This window comes from Podarcis raffonei, chromosome 12, assembly GCF_027172205.1.
Source record: "Podarcis raffonei isolate rPodRaf1 chromosome 12, rPodRaf1.pri, whole genome shotgun sequence".
NCBI lineage: Eukaryota > Metazoa > Chordata > Lepidosauria > Squamata > Lacertidae > Podarcis > Podarcis raffonei.
In genome coordinates, this window is record NC_070613.1 from 14,162,550 (window position 1) to 14,181,709 (window position 19,160).

The 19,160-nt window shown below is 43.8% G+C and overlaps 1 protein-coding gene across 1 annotated transcript in view; it reads right to left on the reverse strand.

Moving 5' to 3' along the window:
• Nucleotides 1-3,438: 3,438 nt before the first annotated feature.
• Nucleotides 3,439-19,160, reverse strand: part of VIPR2 (vasoactive intestinal peptide receptor 2) — a 52,681-nt gene continuing 36,959 nt past the window's right edge. The window contains exons 5-13 of the mRNA XM_053409497.1: nucleotides 18,180-18,274; nucleotides 17,641-17,782; nucleotides 14,300-14,447; nucleotides 12,729-12,789; nucleotides 11,195-11,264; nucleotides 8,146-8,237; nucleotides 7,907-8,036; nucleotides 7,763-7,804; nucleotides 3,439-6,765 (exon numbers count right to left, since the gene is read on the reverse strand). Coding sequence (XP_053265472.1) covers nucleotides 6,592-6,765; nucleotides 7,763-7,804; nucleotides 7,907-8,036; nucleotides 8,146-8,237; nucleotides 11,195-11,264; nucleotides 12,729-12,789; nucleotides 14,300-14,447; nucleotides 17,641-17,782; nucleotides 18,180-18,274 — 954 coding nt within the window. The 3' untranslated portion in view covers nucleotides 3,439-6,591. The remainder of the gene's footprint in view (nucleotides 6,766-7,762; nucleotides 7,805-7,906; nucleotides 8,037-8,145; nucleotides 8,238-11,194; nucleotides 11,265-12,728; nucleotides 12,790-14,299; nucleotides 14,448-17,640; nucleotides 17,783-18,179; nucleotides 18,275-19,160) is intronic.

The following is a 19,160-nucleotide window of genomic DNA, read 5'->3' on the forward strand; positions in this document are numbered from 1 at the left end:
GGACTGGAAATAGTGGTTTGTTGGGACCTCAATTCTAACCCCCCCAAAAAAGTGTTCTACATCTGTTGCCATAGTCACGGCCGAATCCAGGACCAGGCAATCCAAGTGGCTACCTGGGATATGGAGTTTGTAGGGAGACTGTCCTGGATAAACTATCCACTCACCAGCTAAAACCGAGTTCATGGCTAGCACTCTGTTGTTATTTCTACTTCATAATAATAATAATAATAATAATAATAATAATAATAATAGAAGCATATACAACATCATTGCCCATGGTGGTCATGTGAGTGGTTGTGTTAAGATTGAGGAGTTTACTATCAATTTACTTACCATCTTATATGAGGGGGATATAAACTATGAAATGGGCCCCCAAATGCAGTGCAAAACAAGGTATTCAAAAGTCGAGAACAGACTTTTTGGGGTACAGAAAACTATTGCAGCCTAAGGGGGCCGTTTGATTCAGAGCTGGCCCTAGCTAGGGGTGGGCGGATCGGTCAGATTCGGTTTCTGCTTCTCCTGATTCCAGTCAGGAGATAGGTTTGCCATAGTTCCACACCAGTTTTATTTATTTAATGAAATCTATATATTTCTCGTCATAAAACTTAAGTAGTTTACAAGAACCTTTGAAAACTAGCAATTAAAAACAGTTTGAAACATTTAAGGGTAATTAACAGTGATTTTATTTGGAAAACACGCCAGCGTCTATGTGTCTAGATGGACTTGCCTAAACAAACAGTTCCATATTGCTTTGCATGTGGTGAAGCAGAGCACATGGAACATGTGTAGTTTTGCCCAATACCCACAGCGTAATGGTGAATGGGCCTTCTAAGAACCTTCTCTGTGTACAACACCACTTGCTATTTTCCCTGTGAATCAGTTTTCTAGAAATCTCCACGCTGTTTGCTGCCTGTGGTAATTTTGCTAACCCTTCGGTTTATGAGGTAAAAAAGAAAAAGTCATTGTATGAGGTAAATTTTTTTTTATAAGTCCCTGTGGAGAGCACTGCAGCATTTGCATCTATTATTTAGAAAAGACGTGGTCACAGGCGACAACAGAAATAAACACACTCACGCTCCTTTCTTTTAAGAGTGTAGACACGGCATGCTTATATTTATAACAACCTGTCAGCTTCATATCTTTCCCTTTGCAACGGCTACATAAGGACAGGAGGTTAAAACAAAACAAAAAAAGCCCCTTTCAGTTTATGCCTTTTATGGTAATTATAAAGGGATCCTCTTGGACTCTCCCCCCCTTTCTAAATGGCCCTGCTAGGTCTGAAGTTGTAAGCAGCAGCACAAAGATATAAAGTGGTACTACAGTAAGGGTATTTACATAGCCCATTAAGTTCCAGCAATATTTATAATCTGATATACTAAACACCAAGGTCCAACCATGCAATTATGAAACATTAAAGTAGACTTTTGGGTGGGAAAGCTACAGTAAAAAAACCAAATGTTTGACACGAGCTTGGGATGACCCATTTTGATGAGAACATATCGCGCTCCCCGCCTCTGAATTAATCATGCAGGGAGAGGCATTTGTACTTGACGCACTGCAAAAATGTTATGGCCTATCAATGCGTCCTTTGTCAGCTCGCTTTAAAATGCACCGAGCTGATGAGATGGGAAAAGGAGCAAAATGAAAGGCTCATCTGGAAAGCAGACACTGTGGATTGGTTGCTGGAATGGCAGGTTTGGCATGGGAAATATTAAGGCACCTCATTGTGCTGGTGTGACCTATTCCGCCTCCTTCTTCCACCCGGTATACCTCAGGCATACCAGGAATCAGACGACTCGGTAGTGGCACCCTCCCTATGGAACACCCGCCCTTCAGATGTCAAGCAAATAAACAACTATTTGACTTTTAGAAGACATCTGAAGGCAGCCCCGTATCAGGAAATTATTAACATTCGATGTTTTAGTATGTTCTGATATATGCTGTGAGCCGCACAGGAAGGCTGGGGAAACCCCAGCCAGATGGGCAGGGTATAAATAAAAAGATTATGATTATGATTTTAAAGGCTGCAGATATGCGCCTGCATAGCTGTGACTCAGAAGAACATCTGCAACAGCCACCCAGGACATAGAAGAGTCGGCCAAGAAAGGATGGCAGAAAGCGTGGTGTAGTGGTTAAGAGTGGTAGACTTGTAACCTGGTGAACTGGGTTCGCTTCCCTGCTCCTCCACATGCAGCTGCTGGGTGACCTTGGGCTAGTCACACTTCTCTGAAGTCTCTCAGCCTCACTCACCTCACAGAGTGTTTGTTGTGGGGGAGGAAGGGAAAAAGAGATTGTTAGCCGCTATGAGACTCCTTAAGGGGAGTGAAAGGCGGGATATCAAGTCCAAACTCTTCTTCTTAGCTCTGAGTTACAGAAGCATCAATGGAAGGAACATGGAAACTGAACTAAGCCATGTGGCCTTCAGAATACAACTATGCTTGTACTTGACTGTGGGTGTAGCCACACGTACCTTTCTACTGCGCTTTCCAGGCACGGTCTACAATTTAATGTTCTGTGTTCCAGCGCCTTTTTTTTTTTTTTTGCTCCAGAGCTTTCCTTGTGAAAACACATTCTTTGAAGCTCAATCAGAGCAAACATCCATCTGTGGAAACCCCAATTTGACCTGTGCTTCTGTTCAGCTTTAAAGAGCGGGTTTTTGTGAGGAAAGCTTGGGGCAACGAAAAAGCAGAGCGAAACAAAACTCAGACATCGAGCGTGCCTGGGAAGAGAAGGGTGAAAAGTAAGTGAGGATAATAAGCAGGACATCAGTGCTACACCCTACAGTCCAGGAAAAGTTTTAGTGCATGATCCTATAACATATATAGACTGGTAGCTGGTCAAGAACATTAATTTTGGTTAACTGATGGGATTAGGTAAAGATTTATCTGGATGCTCTAGGTAAATATTTTAAAATTCTTTTTTTGACAGACTGGTATTATATATATATGTGTGTGTATATATATATATATATATATATATATATATATATATATATAAAATAATGTATATATATTGTTATTGCTATTTATTGTGGTGAGCCTTAAGCAACCAGGTGTTCTATCGCTAGGAATAATTCAAGCCTGGTCCATTTCTCTTTCCCCTGCTCCAAATGGTGCCGTTCTCTGACTCCGGACAAGTAACTTGCCTGGTGCCTTCTGCTTCAAGCTTTATTTTTCAATCTGCATCATTATGTCCTATGTGTCCTAAGCAATAGTTAAAAGTTGTGGTCCTTCCCACTCCCCCCACCTCTTCTTTTACTTTTTACAAATGCACATCAGCATGAATGGAAAACCGCTCGGCAGATATCATAAACACTGGAAAAGAAAATTATATATATAGAATGATATTCAAAGTATGCTAGAAGAGTTGTTGCATTAAAGAAGTCACAAAAGCGTGACAAGTTTTGACTACACGAAAAGACTTGTGCTACCCACACTATTTGATCTGGAAACTATGTTTTTTATTCCAAGATGTTTGGGAGTTCAGGACACAGCAAGCATTAAAATGAAGTCACTCTGCAGATACAGAGCTGGTGTAGTGTCTATGGCTGCTCTTTATGCAGAATCAGTGGGGCTTACATCCAAGTAAACATGCTCAGGATTGCACTATTAAGAAACTGAGCTGTGAATCAATGGACATCCTTGGTGGCATCTCTTAGCCTCAGTCTCCCATCTGCAGTTTGGGAATACCAATACTGACCCAAAGCCCAGGGTTGTCGCAAAGATTAATGATATAATTCAGGTGCTGTGGACACTCTAGAGCACTACAAAAGGCCATCATTTTCTGTCTGCTGAAATTAAAGATTTGAATAGCAAGCTAACAAAAAGGGAAGCCTTAACAACAGGCAAAATATAATGCATATATGATGACGTAACATAAAAGTGCATACAATAAATTAGTATCAGAAATGGCGTAGTGAAAACACGCAAGTCACAAAACGAGTTTTTGGAGAATTTAATGAGGAATGTTGTCACAGGAATGGGAAAGGCATGGCGCTCCAGTTGGACTTCAGCTCCTAAGAGCAAAGGAAGTGGTCAGGATGATGGCAACTATGCTGCAACATCTGGAGGGCCACAGATTCCCCATCCCTGTGTTCAAAACACAGCCATTCATCCCATGTACAACTATTCCAAATGCAAATCCATTCATTCACTCACTCATTCCAAGAAGGATGAATAAACAAGTCTAATAACTTTCCCCAACAAGGCCAGAGGCTCCTCTCATAATTACGGACCCTGTATGGGGGAATTGAAGGTCTGAAGAGGGGACGCATTTGAATACACCACTCTTTGCCAACCTGGAATCCTCCAGATGTTTTTGGACTACAACTCCCATCAGCCCCAGCCAGCTTGCGCCGATGGGAGTTGTACTCCAAAAACATCTGGAGGGTTCCAGGTTGGCAAAGGCTGCTTTGAAAATGAATTGGATAAACGTCTTTGTAAACTGCAGCATCCTTTTGAGCCTTCTTAGTCAATATAGTAGGGACGCGGGTGGCGCTGTGGGTTAAACCACAGAGCCTAGGACTTGCAAATCAGAAGGTCGGCGGTTCGAATCCCCACGATGGGGTGTGCTCCCGTTGCTCAGTCCCTGCTCCTGCCAACCTAGCAGTTCGAAAGCACGTCAAAGTGCAAGTAGATAAATAGGTACCGCTCCGGCGGGAAGGTAAATGGTGTTTCCGTGTGCTGCTCTGGTTCGCCAGAAGCGGCTTAGTCATGCTGGCCACATGACCTGGAAGCTGTACGCCAGCTCCCTTGGCCAATAAAGCGAGATGAGCGCTGCAACCCCAGAGTTGGCCACGACTGGACGTAATGGTCAGGGGTCCCTTTACCTATACCTTAGTCAATATAGTAGCTAATTCCCAAGATGGCAAAGATTTTTATAGCCCAGCTAAAAAAAAAAGCCACATTGAGGACAGAGGCTATGTGTGAAGAAACAGGCTCTACCCACTTCTAGCTCTAGGTTGCCTGGAAGGGAATGTGTCCCTTCAGCTAATAAGGTTCCTTGCCCATGGTTTATAAGGTATCACATACCTCAGTCTATACAGTCTTTTTTCTGTCTCCGTGTGGTTCACCATTCCTCCTTTGTCAAGTTCCAATCTCTGTCTCAAGACTCATTGCACAACCCTGAGCCAAATCATTGGCTCCCAACCGCAGTTCCCATTTGTAAAATGGTAATAACAGTGACCGACATCACTGGCTTGTTGAGAGAGCATATGCAATAATGATGGTGAAACCATTTGCAAATTAAAAGTGCAACATAACAATCAATACTCAGGGCACAGCCAAACTGTAGGAACAGAGGAAAAATATGCCAGTGTGTGATAAGAGCGAGGATGTTCTATTAATCAAAGTTCGTGCAAGCTGAATTCTGCAGTTTGTGTGTGTGTGTCCCCCCTACAAAAACCTTAATTCTTTTCTTCTGCTAGTCATGGCAAAGGTCTGTGTATGACATCTTACCCAAGCCTCCATCCCCTTAGGCTTCTTAGAGTTCACCAAATTTAAAAGTGTCATTAGACTTTGAAGATTACCTTCATGGGCTATATTTAGCAGCTGCTGCTCATCAGTTCTAGGGTGGTGTCTGCAAGCCCCCATGTCTTTACCTGATATGGCTTGGCCAAAAGGGACTAGTGAGCCAAATGAGTTGGTCTGGGGGGCCTCATTAGGTCCATGAGCCAAAGGTTCCCCATCCTTGAACCAAAACCTAGTAACACTTTCTTCTGAAACTATGGACCAGGCTGAGGCCTACATGCCAATGTGGGTTGAGATCACGATCTGCATCTATGTAACAGAGCTGGTCCTAAGTCTGGCGATGTTTGGCCTCATGCAAATGGGGAAGTGTTTGCTGAAAGAACGTGGACAAGCAAGTAATATGTTTAGTAGGCATCTGGGAGAAAGATTCAGGTGCCAGGGTGATGAATTGCAAGTGACTGGCAGGAACTTCAGCACAGACAAAAGGAAGTTCTTCAGATCTCACCTAATTTATCTGTGGAACTCATTATCACAAGGTGTGGCAATGGCCAGCATCTTAGATGACCTTAAAGAGGATTAGATACATTTGTGAAATATTAGGGTACCAATGGCTGCCATTCATGATGCCTTTATATACGGTTCAGGGGAAGTGCATCTCCAAAATTATCAAGTTTTAGATGGCAACCACGGTAGAGGACTCTTGCCTTCATGTCTTGCTGTGATCTTTTTAGAGATATCTGGCTGAACACTGTTGGAAAAAATGGATGCTGAACTAGAGGGACATTGGTCTGAGGCAGCACAACTTTTCTTTTTCTTAATCCAGTAAATCCCAATTATTTTCAGCATGGAATTGGCAGGGGTCAGAATGATAACTAATAAAAATGCATCAAAACACACCACTTCCTATGGTCCAAGGACACACAAATCCTACAGCTGAAAACAAGTTTTAAGGCTAAACTCAAAGGATACCACGACCTGCACTAGGCCATTCCCACATTTTGACATGTAGACAAAAACAGGGTAAAAACTCTACAGACGTTATAAAATGTTATCACGCTGACTGAGCTGTACAATGCAGCGATATGCCCTATGATCTTTAGTCTTTTGCAGGCACCCACGTGGCTTATATCACTGTGGTTTCCGTTTGGAGGGAAAACTGAGTCGCTGAATTACGATGCAACTGGGAGATGCTTTCTGAGCCATTCCGAGAAATAGAAGAGCTGTGAAGTCTGTAATCTCGGCCCATTCTTTGGTTCAAACACCAACTCCGCCATTTTCTTTTCAGTTCGCCTTGTACCTAAATGTAAACAGAGCGCACCAGCACGCAGAGTATTAGGTGTGCACATTCATAAGAAGTGTACATCAATTGGGGGGTCAGGGTGGGGGCTCGGAAAGGTCAACAATGCTTCCCCCCCCTACACAATGCTTTAACATGCAGCAAGGTTGTATAATAATTCCTTTTCAGGAAGATATTTCAGATATACAACGCTGAGAGTGGATACCTCTGAACCAGAGACAGCAGAGCTGCCAAGAATCCTTGGTCAGAACTGAATCCAAATTTGCACCCACCCATACCCATCCAAATGTTCTCCAGGGTCCCTCCTCTATCTGGGCAACACCTGGCAAGCTTACCTGTTAGTCATGGTGGGTGGCAGTGGAGTTGCCATATTAATTACCCCAAATGCCCCCGATGCAACATTGCTCCAGGGCACTGTGGGAAATGAAGGCCACACCATCTTTTAAAAGCACTATGATACCATTTTAAATAATCACGGCTCCCCTCCACACACACCCAAGAATTACGGGAGCTTCCGTTTGTTAAGGGTGGTGAGAGTTGTTAGGAGACCCCTTTTCCCCTCAGAATTCCCAGAGTTTCCTACAAAGATGGGCTGGTAATCGTAGCCTAACAACTCTCAGCGTACTTAACAAACTGCAACTTAACAAAACTACACTTCCCATGATTCCTTGGGAAAGGCATGGCTGTTTAAAGTGGTATCATAGTGTTTTGTATGTGTGGTGTGAATGTGGCTTAAAATGGCACCTTCCCTATCACAGGAAACACTACCTTGCGGGTTCAGCTGCCTGATCTGGTCAGGAGGGTAGAGGACCTTTATTAGCAGAGAAGTGGGGTCCTGCTGGGGTGCCATGAACTGTCTAGTAATGCTGGGAGCCAACACCAGCCCTGGGTCCCTCACAAAGCCTCAAAAGTCCAAGGAACTAGAATGCTGTGTATTGCACCTGTAAGCTATAGCCCTTCCTTAGCAATTACCACAAGAGACTAAATAAAAACTTACTTCACTGTTCAGAAAGCAGTATAGGACTGCAACAACCAGGCCCTGTAAATGGGAAATATTAATAAGTTAAACATAATGATAAACTATTTCAGGAAAAATAATGAACTATGTCAGTTTAAACAACAACACTGGGATATATCTTACCTGAAAAGATCCCAGACATAACTCAAAAATGATCTGATAGTTATTAGAAATGCGAATCGGAAAGACCGCGAACAACATATAGTGAACTCCAAACAATGGTATAAGCAGCAATGTCGATTTTGCAAGTCTCCTAAAAAAACAAAAACCAACACACGAAAACGTAAGGATGAATCAGAGCTTAACAGAGATCCCCTAAATTTCTGTTTTCCCAACAGGGACTTCTGGGGAGTTTCACTTACTTATACTGGGACTGGTCATTGCCTCCAACATCTGGCGATCTCAGCTTTTGCAGTAGAATTCTTATAATGCTGATGAAAAGTACAAAATTCACCTAGAAGACAGCATGCATGCACACCAGTAAATCCACATACCTCTCCCTGGCAGTAAAAGTTCAATAAGAGTAAACTGAAAAACTAACAATTTATAGTCCTTTCATGATACCCTACATTAAAAGGTACATGAGGAAGCTGCTTCACTCTAATAGCAGGGCTGGACCTGATTAAAAATTCTGGCCCATGGTCAGTTAGTAAACTTTGTAGCTGAGCAACGATTTGAATATGGACCTCCCCAGTCTGATACTCTAAGCCAGCGGTTCTCAACCTGTGGGTCCCCAGATGTTGTTGGACTACAACTCCCATCATCCCTGAGCTCTGGCCTTGCTAGCTAGGGATGATGGGAGTTGTAGTCCGACAACATCTGGGGGCCCACAGGTTGAGAAAGGCTGCTCTAAGCCATGGGTATGCAAACTAAGGCCCAGGGGCCAGATCCGGCCCAATCGCCTTCTAAATCCGGCCCACAGCTGGTCCGGGAATCCTCATGTTTTTACATGAGTAGAATGTGTCCTTTTATTTAAAATGCATCTCTGGGTTATTTGTGGGGCCTGCCTGGTGTTTTTACATGAGTAGAATGTGTGCTTTTATTTAAAATGCATCTCTGGGTTATTTCTGGGGCATAGGAATTCGTTCATTTTTTTTATTCAAAATATAGTCCGGCCCCCCACAAGGTCTGAGGACAGTGGACCAGCCCCCTGCTGAAAAAGTTTGCTGACCTCTGCTCTAAGCCCTACACAACACTAAGCTTAGGGGGCTGTAGCTGAAAGGCAGGATAGGCCACAGCTTAGTTGGTTAGAGCATAGTGCTGATAATGTCAAGGTTGTGAGTTCCATTCCCATACGGGCCACCTGCATATCCCTGCATTGCAGTGCTTTGGACTAAATGACCGTCAGGGTCCCTTTCAACTATGAAAATCTAGGATTCTATGACTTTGATAGGCAGGTCATTTGTAACTGCAGGACTGCAAAAAGTCCTATGTAGTTCTTAGTTCAGATTTTCGCTAGTCTAAAACAACACCTTCACCGAAGGAGAGTATAAGGCAGCCTTCTGCAATCTGGTGCCCGCCAGATGTTTAGCTTCCATCATACCTGACCAATGGCCATGCCAGCAGGGGCTGATGGGAGCTGTAGCCAAAAACTTCTGGAGAGCACCAGGGTGGGGGGAAGAGCAGCATAAGGACAGAGAATCAGAGAATCATAGAATTGCACAGTTGGAAGGTACACTGAGGATCATGTACTCCAACCCCGGCAATGCAGGAATCACATCTATTGAATCCTAATCATGTGTCTCTCACCTGTTTGAGTCTTTGCCTCAAATTCTTTGGCTTGTTAGAATTTCACTGTGCCAAGTACTGAACAGTGTGGCTGGTACAGGACATCTCAAATTTAAAAGACCAAGAAGAGGAACACGGCACGGAATGCCCAAAGCTTGCCAAGAAGGATTCTTCCATGGCCAAAATGTTATTGGGAGATGTTTCCAACATGCTGAATCAATGGCGAGAGCCATTAGCGGCACCAGGAACGAACAGCTTGGTTCGACAGTGTTACCAAAGGGCAAGGCACAGCCATTTGACTTCTGACAAAGTCGGTCACCACACAATGAAAAGTAACAGGGAGACTGAATTATAATTTACTTGTGTCCTATAGACGTTAAGCCAGAAGTGAGATATTTTTGTCTCATAAATGGATGGAGGCGTAACCTCAGCTGAAAGCAGAGGGTGTGGGTGTGTGTGTGAGAGAGGGGGGGGGCTACAACTGTCCTCCCACTTTTGCGTACATTTTGGGAGTGCAGGTGGGGAATTTCAAGGGCTGAAAGATCTTGGGAGTTCCAGTAAAAAACATAGTACATCTGACAAGCCTGACGTCTGTTCACTCCTGTCCTGCCTACTGCAATTTTACTCTACCTTGCTACTCTGTGAACCATCCCTGAGACCTCCTGGTATAGGGCAGTATATACATTCAATAAATAATAATAATAATAATACCTACCTATCTTCTCATTATACTTTTGGGGACAAGAAGAGAACTGCCACAATTGATATCGAGTATAATGAATCCATAATTAATTCACGATTAATGTGCCTTTTGCCTGTCACTTATAAACAAGGCTAATTAGAGCTTGGGGTTCACCAAGACCTAATTAGCAAACAAACAAACAAACAAAAACCATCAGGGTTTACAGGGTCAGCACAGATGGTTTATGGACAGCCTAGAGCTACAGTGCTTCTATTTTTAATATATATATTTTTTTGGGGGGTTATTTACAATTTTTTGTAAATTGCTTAGCATACTATTAGAGGGCATTTATACACATCTATATTAAAATGCAATGCATTGTGCATGCACACTCGTGCAAACACACACACACACACACACACACACACACACACCCCTATGTATGAAGATGCTTACAAATAAAAAATAAAATCCTTTGAAACATGAAATTCCTTGATGGAGGTTTGAAAAGGTATGGCTCTGGCAGGATGTAATGGGATAAGTATTTGAAGCATCACCAGCTGGCATAGAAAATGCTTTGGTTCTGGATAGTTAGCCCTATGAGAAGTGATCTTGCAAATGGAGGCTGATTTAGCTACATCTGTTTTAACTTTTATAAAGCAGGCAGTGGCTGTTTTGGTCCACTAAGTATTTGAGGACTGTGTCTGGTGGGGGGGGGGGTGCCGTTGCATTTTCCACTGTTGTTTTTAGGACTTTGTGGGAATTAAAAAAACCCCAAACATATTTCAATGTGCTAGCAGGAGTTCTTTCTGACGGACATTTTATATTAGCTGCTTTAATGGATCACATCAACCTTGAGCTGAAAAGTAGGTTATAAATAAAATAAATACGTTAAAATATGATAGCGCACTTTGCTCAGATTGACACACGCGTACGGAATTACAGAGCCGAAAATCACAGTGTGAAACCGAAGCGTTAACATGCCATTTGATTTTACTTACTAAAATTGAAATTAGGATGGGTAATCTTATAACCCACCATGGGACGCTGTGATCGTTCGTATCCCAGCAACTATTGGGAAGAAAGGAGGAATTTTTTTTAAAAAAATATATTAATCCCATTTATACAGTAAATAAATTGAGAAGCTGCACTGAAAATGCCAAGCAAATTGGAAAAGGGCAAAACCTCCTAAAAAAACAAAACCAGGCACTATTTTCTCTTGCAAAGTAAGTGCTGGAATCATGGAGATATGGGCAGAAGTGAGGCAGCCACAGTAGTAGAGTCTTCAATAACAGGAGAAGCTATGGAAAGCCAGACAAGTCCACCCCTTTTACAGGGCTTGAGGGTGGGGTGGGGTTTCCTTGCTGGCAGTTTGGGGGTCCCAAGTGGGTGCCCTCTTTAGCCCCTGCAAGAGTAGTGAGGTCGCACCTGCCTGCTAAGCATCTAGCACGACCTAATGGAAGGATGCACTGGTTTGTGCAGCGTTGGGAGACACATGTGACATCACATGGCTCACGTGTGATGTCACATGTGCACACCAGGCCCCTTCAATTTTTGGAGCAACCCAGTGCCTGTGAGCCACTGTATCAGCAAAGCAAGCAACTTTTGTTAAAAGATGAATTTACCATGTGCTTTGAGTCAGGGGCGTAGGAAGAGGAGGTGGGGGGGCGGTCCGTCCTGGGGGGAGTGACAAAATCCCCCCTGGGTGGATCACCACACCACCCCCAGGGTGCCAATTGTCACACAACCCCCTAGGTGCTGATTGCCCCCATTCGGCGCCAATAGCCGTGCTGATCACCGCACTGATCGCTCCCAATGGGCGCCAATCATCATGCCAATTGCTCTCCTGGGCAGCTTGCCCTGCCCCCGGGCAGCTCCCCCCCCCAGGTGCACGGCATGTGCGCCACTCCAGGTGCCCAAGTGGCTTTGAGTTAGTTCACACAGTGGCCAGCTGTGTGCTTCTGAGAAGCCAACAAACGAGGTGACAGCCCCTCTCTAGATGTTGCTCCTCAAGAACAGAGCAGAAATTCCCCATACCTGCTGTTACTTTTGATCACTGAAAGACCTGGCCTCCCCTGAAGTTGTCGTATCCCACTTTAAAGCCTTCTAAGCCAAAGTAAATATGTGAAGAGGCATTTGACTGAACCACACAGGACTGAACCTGCATGCAAATCCCACGTTCTGTTGTTGAGCGCAGAACTACATATGTCAAGCACTTACACCCTGTCCAATCTGGTCCCCTCTAGATGTTGTTGAACTAGAGTTCCCAGCAGACCACGCCCAGGACGGTTGAGGAACTCTGCTCTATACAGTAGCAGAGAGCAGCCAATATAAAATATTTTTTAAATTATGCATTCATCACCTGTCACTCACCGTTGTCCCTGGAGCGGGAATTAGCCTCATGAAATGTTTCATAGACACCTCAGGGAAGTCTGACATCCCAAGATTTGGTAATATTGGACATAGTACAATCGCCAAAGGACCCGTGGTGACAAAATGTGGAAGCATCAAGTTTGCTTTCCTTTTTAAACTTACCCAGTGTCCTCCAAATAGACTCTAGAGACAATCCATGCGATGATGAACACTGTGGGGATTCCTGAGAGTGGAATGAGAAGTGGAGGGAAAGGAGAATTATTAAATAGATCACTTGTGCAATGCTTCAACATTAGAATGCATTACATGCAAAAAATATCCCAGGGTGCAAGAACTAATTGCTAGGTAGTGTTAGAAATCCTTTCTTAAATATAGTTAAACGTTTAAAGTAGCTAAACATGTGGCAGAGGAGAGGGAGAGACTGCTGCCACTGCCACATTTGTGGTGTTGAAACAATCAGAAATAAGGTCTTAGGCTGAGGCCCTTGTCAGCCTTGCTACCTAAGCCCCATTTAACTGGAGATGCCAGAGACCGAGCTTGGAATAAATGTTTTGTCTGCAGGAAGCCCAATATGAAGCTACAGCTCCCTCATACTATCTGGCTCCAGATTAGTGATTCACTGTGCACAGTGTTGCAACCTGTCTACTGTATTTTTCGCTCTATAAGACGCACATTTTCCCCTCCAAAAATTAAAGGGAAATGTGTGTGCATCTTATGGAGCGAATGCAGGCTCCCTGGCTTCAGCTATAGCAATGCGAAGCCTCCGAAGCACAGTGGGAGTGGATAAACCCTGTTATATCTTGCATTTCAGTTGTTGTATTGATTGAATTCATGTTATGGGGTGGCTATACAAATTCAGCGAATGAATGGATAAGCTTGTCTCAGGATTCCCTCCTTCCCAGGAATGCTGCACCTCTTCCCCAGGGGTTTTAGGCTTTACACATACACACATACATCATCTTCAAGAGTTCTGGGTCCACCAACCAAACAATATGAATACCGTACTTTTTGGTGTATAAGACTATGTTTTTTTCTTTACAAATCATGCCAAAAAGTGGTGGTCGTCTTATACATGGATAGTGCATAGTTTGGACGTTTGATTGGCTGCTGCCATGGCTGTCAACGGCTATTGTGTGCATGTTGTTGGTTGCTGTGTCAATGGGTGGTATTGATTTGCAGTTGGGCGGGCAATTGGCAGCTTCTGCTGGTGATGGGACATACGCACGTGGATGAGTGATTTTCGGCAATCCCCCCTAAAAAAAGCTCAGCAACCCTGGGTAATCCCCCCTTCCCAAAAAGCTCAGCAACTCTGGGAAATCCTTCACACACACACACACACCTCAACAACTCTGTGTCATCTCCCCCCATTTTCTTCAATTCGAATCCCCCCAAATAGGGGGTGTCTTATACATGGGGGCGTCTTATACATGGAAAGGTACTGTATCTAGGTCAGGCCTGCACAACATGTGACTCTCACCACCCAGCCAAACACATCCCATCAACCAGCAGCAGGAGCTGGTGCATCTCCATTTTTGCTGCTTGTTTGGAAGCTCAGAAAGAGAGATGGGGGTGGGGGAATCAAGCAGCTGGCCAGCCACAGCATATGCCATGTGTGTCCATGTTGCTGGATCTCAAGTTCTGGAGGCCAGACCTAGGAGCTAAGATACAAAGATCCCGTTTTTACACAGTAGAGGCAGAGAGAGAAGAAAAGAAGGTTGTGTCAATCTTCTTACCCCATCCAATAAGGAGATATAAGGCGAAGTGTCTGTTAGGAGAGAATATGACCATGAGGATGTGGAGATAAAGTCCTTCAACTAAGAGCCAATAAAAGTTGGCCATTACACAGTACTGGAAAATTACCAAGCTACCCTTGCAGCCGACCTGGAAAGTTACAAACCAAGGATGAAACGTTTGGGTAAATAAATTGCTTGAACACAGTAAATGGCTTCCTTTGTTAAAAATCTTTCTTTGATAGATACAAGCTCTGACATGAGGGACTTCCCCTTCCATGAACTTGCCTGTTGGTCGCCTGAAAGGGCCTCTTTCTATTGTTTGGATTCTGGTCAAATTATAACTTTTAGAAGTGAACGGAAACAAATGCCAAGTGTTTCTCAAGGCTTGCTTCCCTAGTGAAACATTTAGGATTTGTCTTGTCTCCTAAAAACCATCCTGTCTCTCTCTCCCTCTCCCTCTCTTTATACCTTGTGTTATTCCTTCCTCCTAAATCTCTCCTTTTTGTATCTTTTTCATTTCAGGGCAAAATATTCCAGGAATAAAAATGCCACCACCGTCGAGGTTAATCTGGGGCAGGGAGGTAATAATCAGGACCACCAGTTAACCAGAAGTAATTTGGTTTAGGGAAGAGGCTCCTGTCACTTTTTAAAGCTAGTTTATTCTATAGAAGCTGTGCCAGAAGCAAAAATAGCCCTGTGGAATGCATAACGAGCGACTGAAAGCTCTTCTAGCTCTTATGTAACTAAACCGGGGTGAGCAGAAGCAACTCTTTGCTGCAGATATTACATCACCTGGACAACAGTGCAGCATATTGATTTATACCAGTTTAACTACAGTGACGGGACGCGGGTGGCGCTGTGGGTAAAAGCCTCAGTGCCTAGGGCTTGCCGATCGAAAGGTTGGCGGTTCGAATCCCCGCGGCGGGGTGCGCTCCCGTTGCTCGGTCCCAGCGCCTGCCAACCTAGCAGTTCGAAAGCACCTCCGGGTGCAAGTAGATAAATAGGGACCGCTTACTAGCGGGAAGGTAAACGGCGTTTCCGTGTGCGGCTCTGGCTCGCCAGAGCAGTGATGTCACGCTGGCCACGTGACCCGGAAGTGTCTCCGGACAGCGCTGGCCCCCGGCCTCTTGAGTGAGATGGGCGCACAACCCTAGAGTCTGTCAAGACTGGCCCGTACGGGCAGGGGTACCTTTACCTTTATAACTACAGTGACAAAACTTGATGTCTTGAAATTCCTTCTTAAATTAGCCAGAAAAAATGGGGGGTGGGGGGGAGAAATGAAATGAAAACTTAACCTGTGTCTCCCTGCTAAATTCATGATCCTGAACCTCTGAAGTGACAAGTAATGTTGACATCTTGGTCAGCGATATGGGGAGCTCTGTGGAAGGTTTATCAGCCAATCGCATTTAATTAAGGCAAAAGAAAATGGTTCAGGGAGATTCATTCAAGGGACATGCAAAGGTTCGTGCATGTTTCCCACCATTACAAATTCCCTGGTTTTCATGGCTACGTTGAACAGAGTGAAGATATTAACGTAAGGAAAGGGGAAATTCCCCAAGCAAGGAGATATTTATTTGCGGTTTTGCACAGTACACGTCAGATTTTTAGTCCATTTAACTCACAATTTTCTACACTGATTCGCAGCAGCTGTCCACCAATCTTTTCCTGTAATGTTACATGGGGCCTTTTCTGCAGAACAGGACTGCAAACTGACCTTGATGCGCTCAGTGTACATAATATGTGCCCTTTTCACTGATTTGTGGCCCCTTATCTTTATCTGTAGTCTAATTCTATGCATGGATAGAAGTCCCTCTGTATTTACACCCAGGTAAGTGTATTTAGAATTTAGCTCTTAATTATGTTACATCAACATGGAATCCTATTAATAACTTTTTTATGAATAGCACGGAAGCAAATGTCACAGTTCATCTTCCAGCCACTGAATACCCTCTCCAATTCACCATTTGTCACTGTGTATTTATTAAAAATGTTGAATTCAGAAAGTGCTTTGCAATTATTTGATCTTCCAAACCCTGTGAGATAGGTCATTATTATATCAGGTTTATTTTTCAGATGGAGAGCTCAGGCAATGATTTCCCTAACGCAACAGTCTAAGTATGGTGTTTTACGGGATGGAAATGGTTTAGTTGCTCAAGAACACCAGGTCAACTTTAATTACGCAAACTTGAATTTGCTTGTTTGTGACTGAACCCTATCCAAAAAGAATGACAATTTGGAAGTGCCCCTAGATCATGGGTAGGCAAACTAAGGCCCGGGGGCCGGATCCGGCCCAATTGCCTTCTCAATCCAACCCGTAGATGGTCTGGGAATCAGCATGTTTTTACATGAGTAGAATGTGTCCTTTTATTTAAAATGCATCTCTGGGTTATTTGTGGGGCATAGGAATTCATTCCCCCCCCAAAAAATATAGTCCGGCCTCCAACAAGGCTTGAGGGACAGTGGACTGGCCCCCTGCTGAAAAAGTTTGCTGACCCCTGCCCTAGATCCAAATCATGCTGCTTTTGAGCAAACTTTTTAAAGCAATCAATGCCTCTTTCCTTTGGGTCTCACATTACATTACCTCTGACAGGCTTGCTGGAATCCTGCCCTGTTTCTTCACTGGTCAGCCTCACTGCATGTATGGTGTGGATATATGACCCAGATATTTCTGTTCTGAATTCTGATTGGTTCTCCTCACCAACTCATCTACTATTGCCTGTTCATTTCTTCACTTAGGACGAAGATAGGGAACTTCTGGCTTTGCAGATGTTGTTGGACAACAACTTCCAACCCTCCTGACTATTGGCCATGCTGGCTGAGGCTGATGGGAGTTGAAATCCAACAACATCTGGAAGGCCACACTTTCCCCACCCTGACAAAGATCCTAACCACCCTGAAGCCCCATCAGCGGAGGTGTTCACTTGCACCCAAGACCCAGGGGGCCCATCCTGTGTCACACACACGTGACATCATGCACGTGTTGCATATGTGTGACATCATGTGCCCATGACGTCATGTGCAACGTTGGCGGTTCCTCCTCTCTTCCTGGCGAACCAGAGAAGCGAACGGAAACGCCGTTTACCTTCCCGCCGGAGCGGTACCTATTTATCTACTTGCACTTTGACGTGCTTTCGAACTTCTAGGTTGGCAGGAGCAGGGACTGAGCAACGGGAGCTCACTCCATCGCGGGGATTTGAACCACTGACTTTCTGATCGGCAAGTCCTAGGCTCTGTGGTTTAACCCACAGCGCCACCCGCGTCCCTAATGCTCTCTTACACGCCCAAAAACACAGCACAGGAAAGATAAAAACGCTTCAAGTTATAGCAATTTGTTTTCTTACCCAGGATGGTTGATCCTCTGAGCAGTGAACTGTGTTACTACCAGAATAGAGGATCTCATCTTTGACCAAGACAGAGATTGCTTTTAGAATGAAAGACAGGAACAAATTCAAATGTATATAGTTCCTAGTGCAGTGAAGTTTCCTACACATGGGGATAGGATACAAAAATGGAAGAGCAAGTGAATATCATTTTTCTTACTCTTAGCAAAACGAATACCCAGCCTTAAAGAAAAACCTGCAAATGTCATTTCTTAACAAATCAATGACAGAATACATTAATTAAAATGTTTTAAATGGCAGTTGTTTATGCTGGTTCTGTAATTCATTAGCATCTACAATTGACCGCTTTGTTTTGACAGCTAGTCAAGCATCGCTATGGGCTGGATTCAGACTATGTTAGTCATAATTTTGTCACATAGATTTCAGTGGGACTAGGCCTGCAACCGTATATTCAGCGGGGCTTACTGTAGGTAAGTGGAGAGGGGATTGTAGGTTAATAAACAGCTTACTACCCCATCCCGATTTTTAGGTATACTTACCTAAAAAGGCAAAGAATTATACTTCCTGTAGTCAGAGCAATGAGAGACGCACTGTGTCCAAGGGTGTAAATCGCTTTCACCAAAACATAGAAAATCTAGAAAAGAAACAATTTGCATACATCGGTCGCCATAAGAGAGCATAAACAGAACATTCACCAAAATTGGATGATTTATAGTAGTGCCAAGGAATCATGCAGAGAATAACATTTGCATCTTCCATATGTAGACCCAGCAATACCTCTCCTCTCCAGGGCCTTAGGCGTTTGACCTTTATAGTACTCATGGGCAACCCTCTCATTAAAAGAAGTGGCCATTGCAGTGCATTCGGCACTATCCATGCCTTAACTCTGGAATTGTTTTCCTTATCAATATTTGAGAGATCAAACCATAATATTGAATGTAAAGAATTGTATTTTTAATATTTTGTTGGAAGCCGCCCAGATAGGTGGGGTGTACTCTACTTTTCCATGTATAAGACTAGGTTTTTTCTTTAAAAAAATTTTCTTTAAAAATTATGCTAAAAAGTGGGGGTCGTCTTATACATGGATAGTGCATAGGGTGGACATTCAATTTGTTGCTGCTGCGGATGTCAGCAACTATTAGGCGTGTTATTGGTTGCTGCACCAATGGCTGGTGTTGATTGGCTGATGCTGTGGCAATTGGGCGGGTGATTGGCAGCTTCTGCCGGTGAGGGGACAGACAAGAGGCGGATTTTTGGACACGTGTGGGTGAGCAATTTCCGGCAACCCCCCCCCCAAAAAATAGCTCAACAACTCTGTGCCATCTCCCCCCATTTTCTTAAATCTGAGTCCCCCCAAATAGGGTGCATCTTATACATGGGGGCATCTTATAGACGGAAAAGTAAGATAAATTATAAATTATTATTATTATTATAAATTATTATTATTATATTGATCTTGTTTGTTGGTGGCAGCATGACAATCAGTATTTCAGAGTTGAAATTCCTTGGAAGAGCTAGAG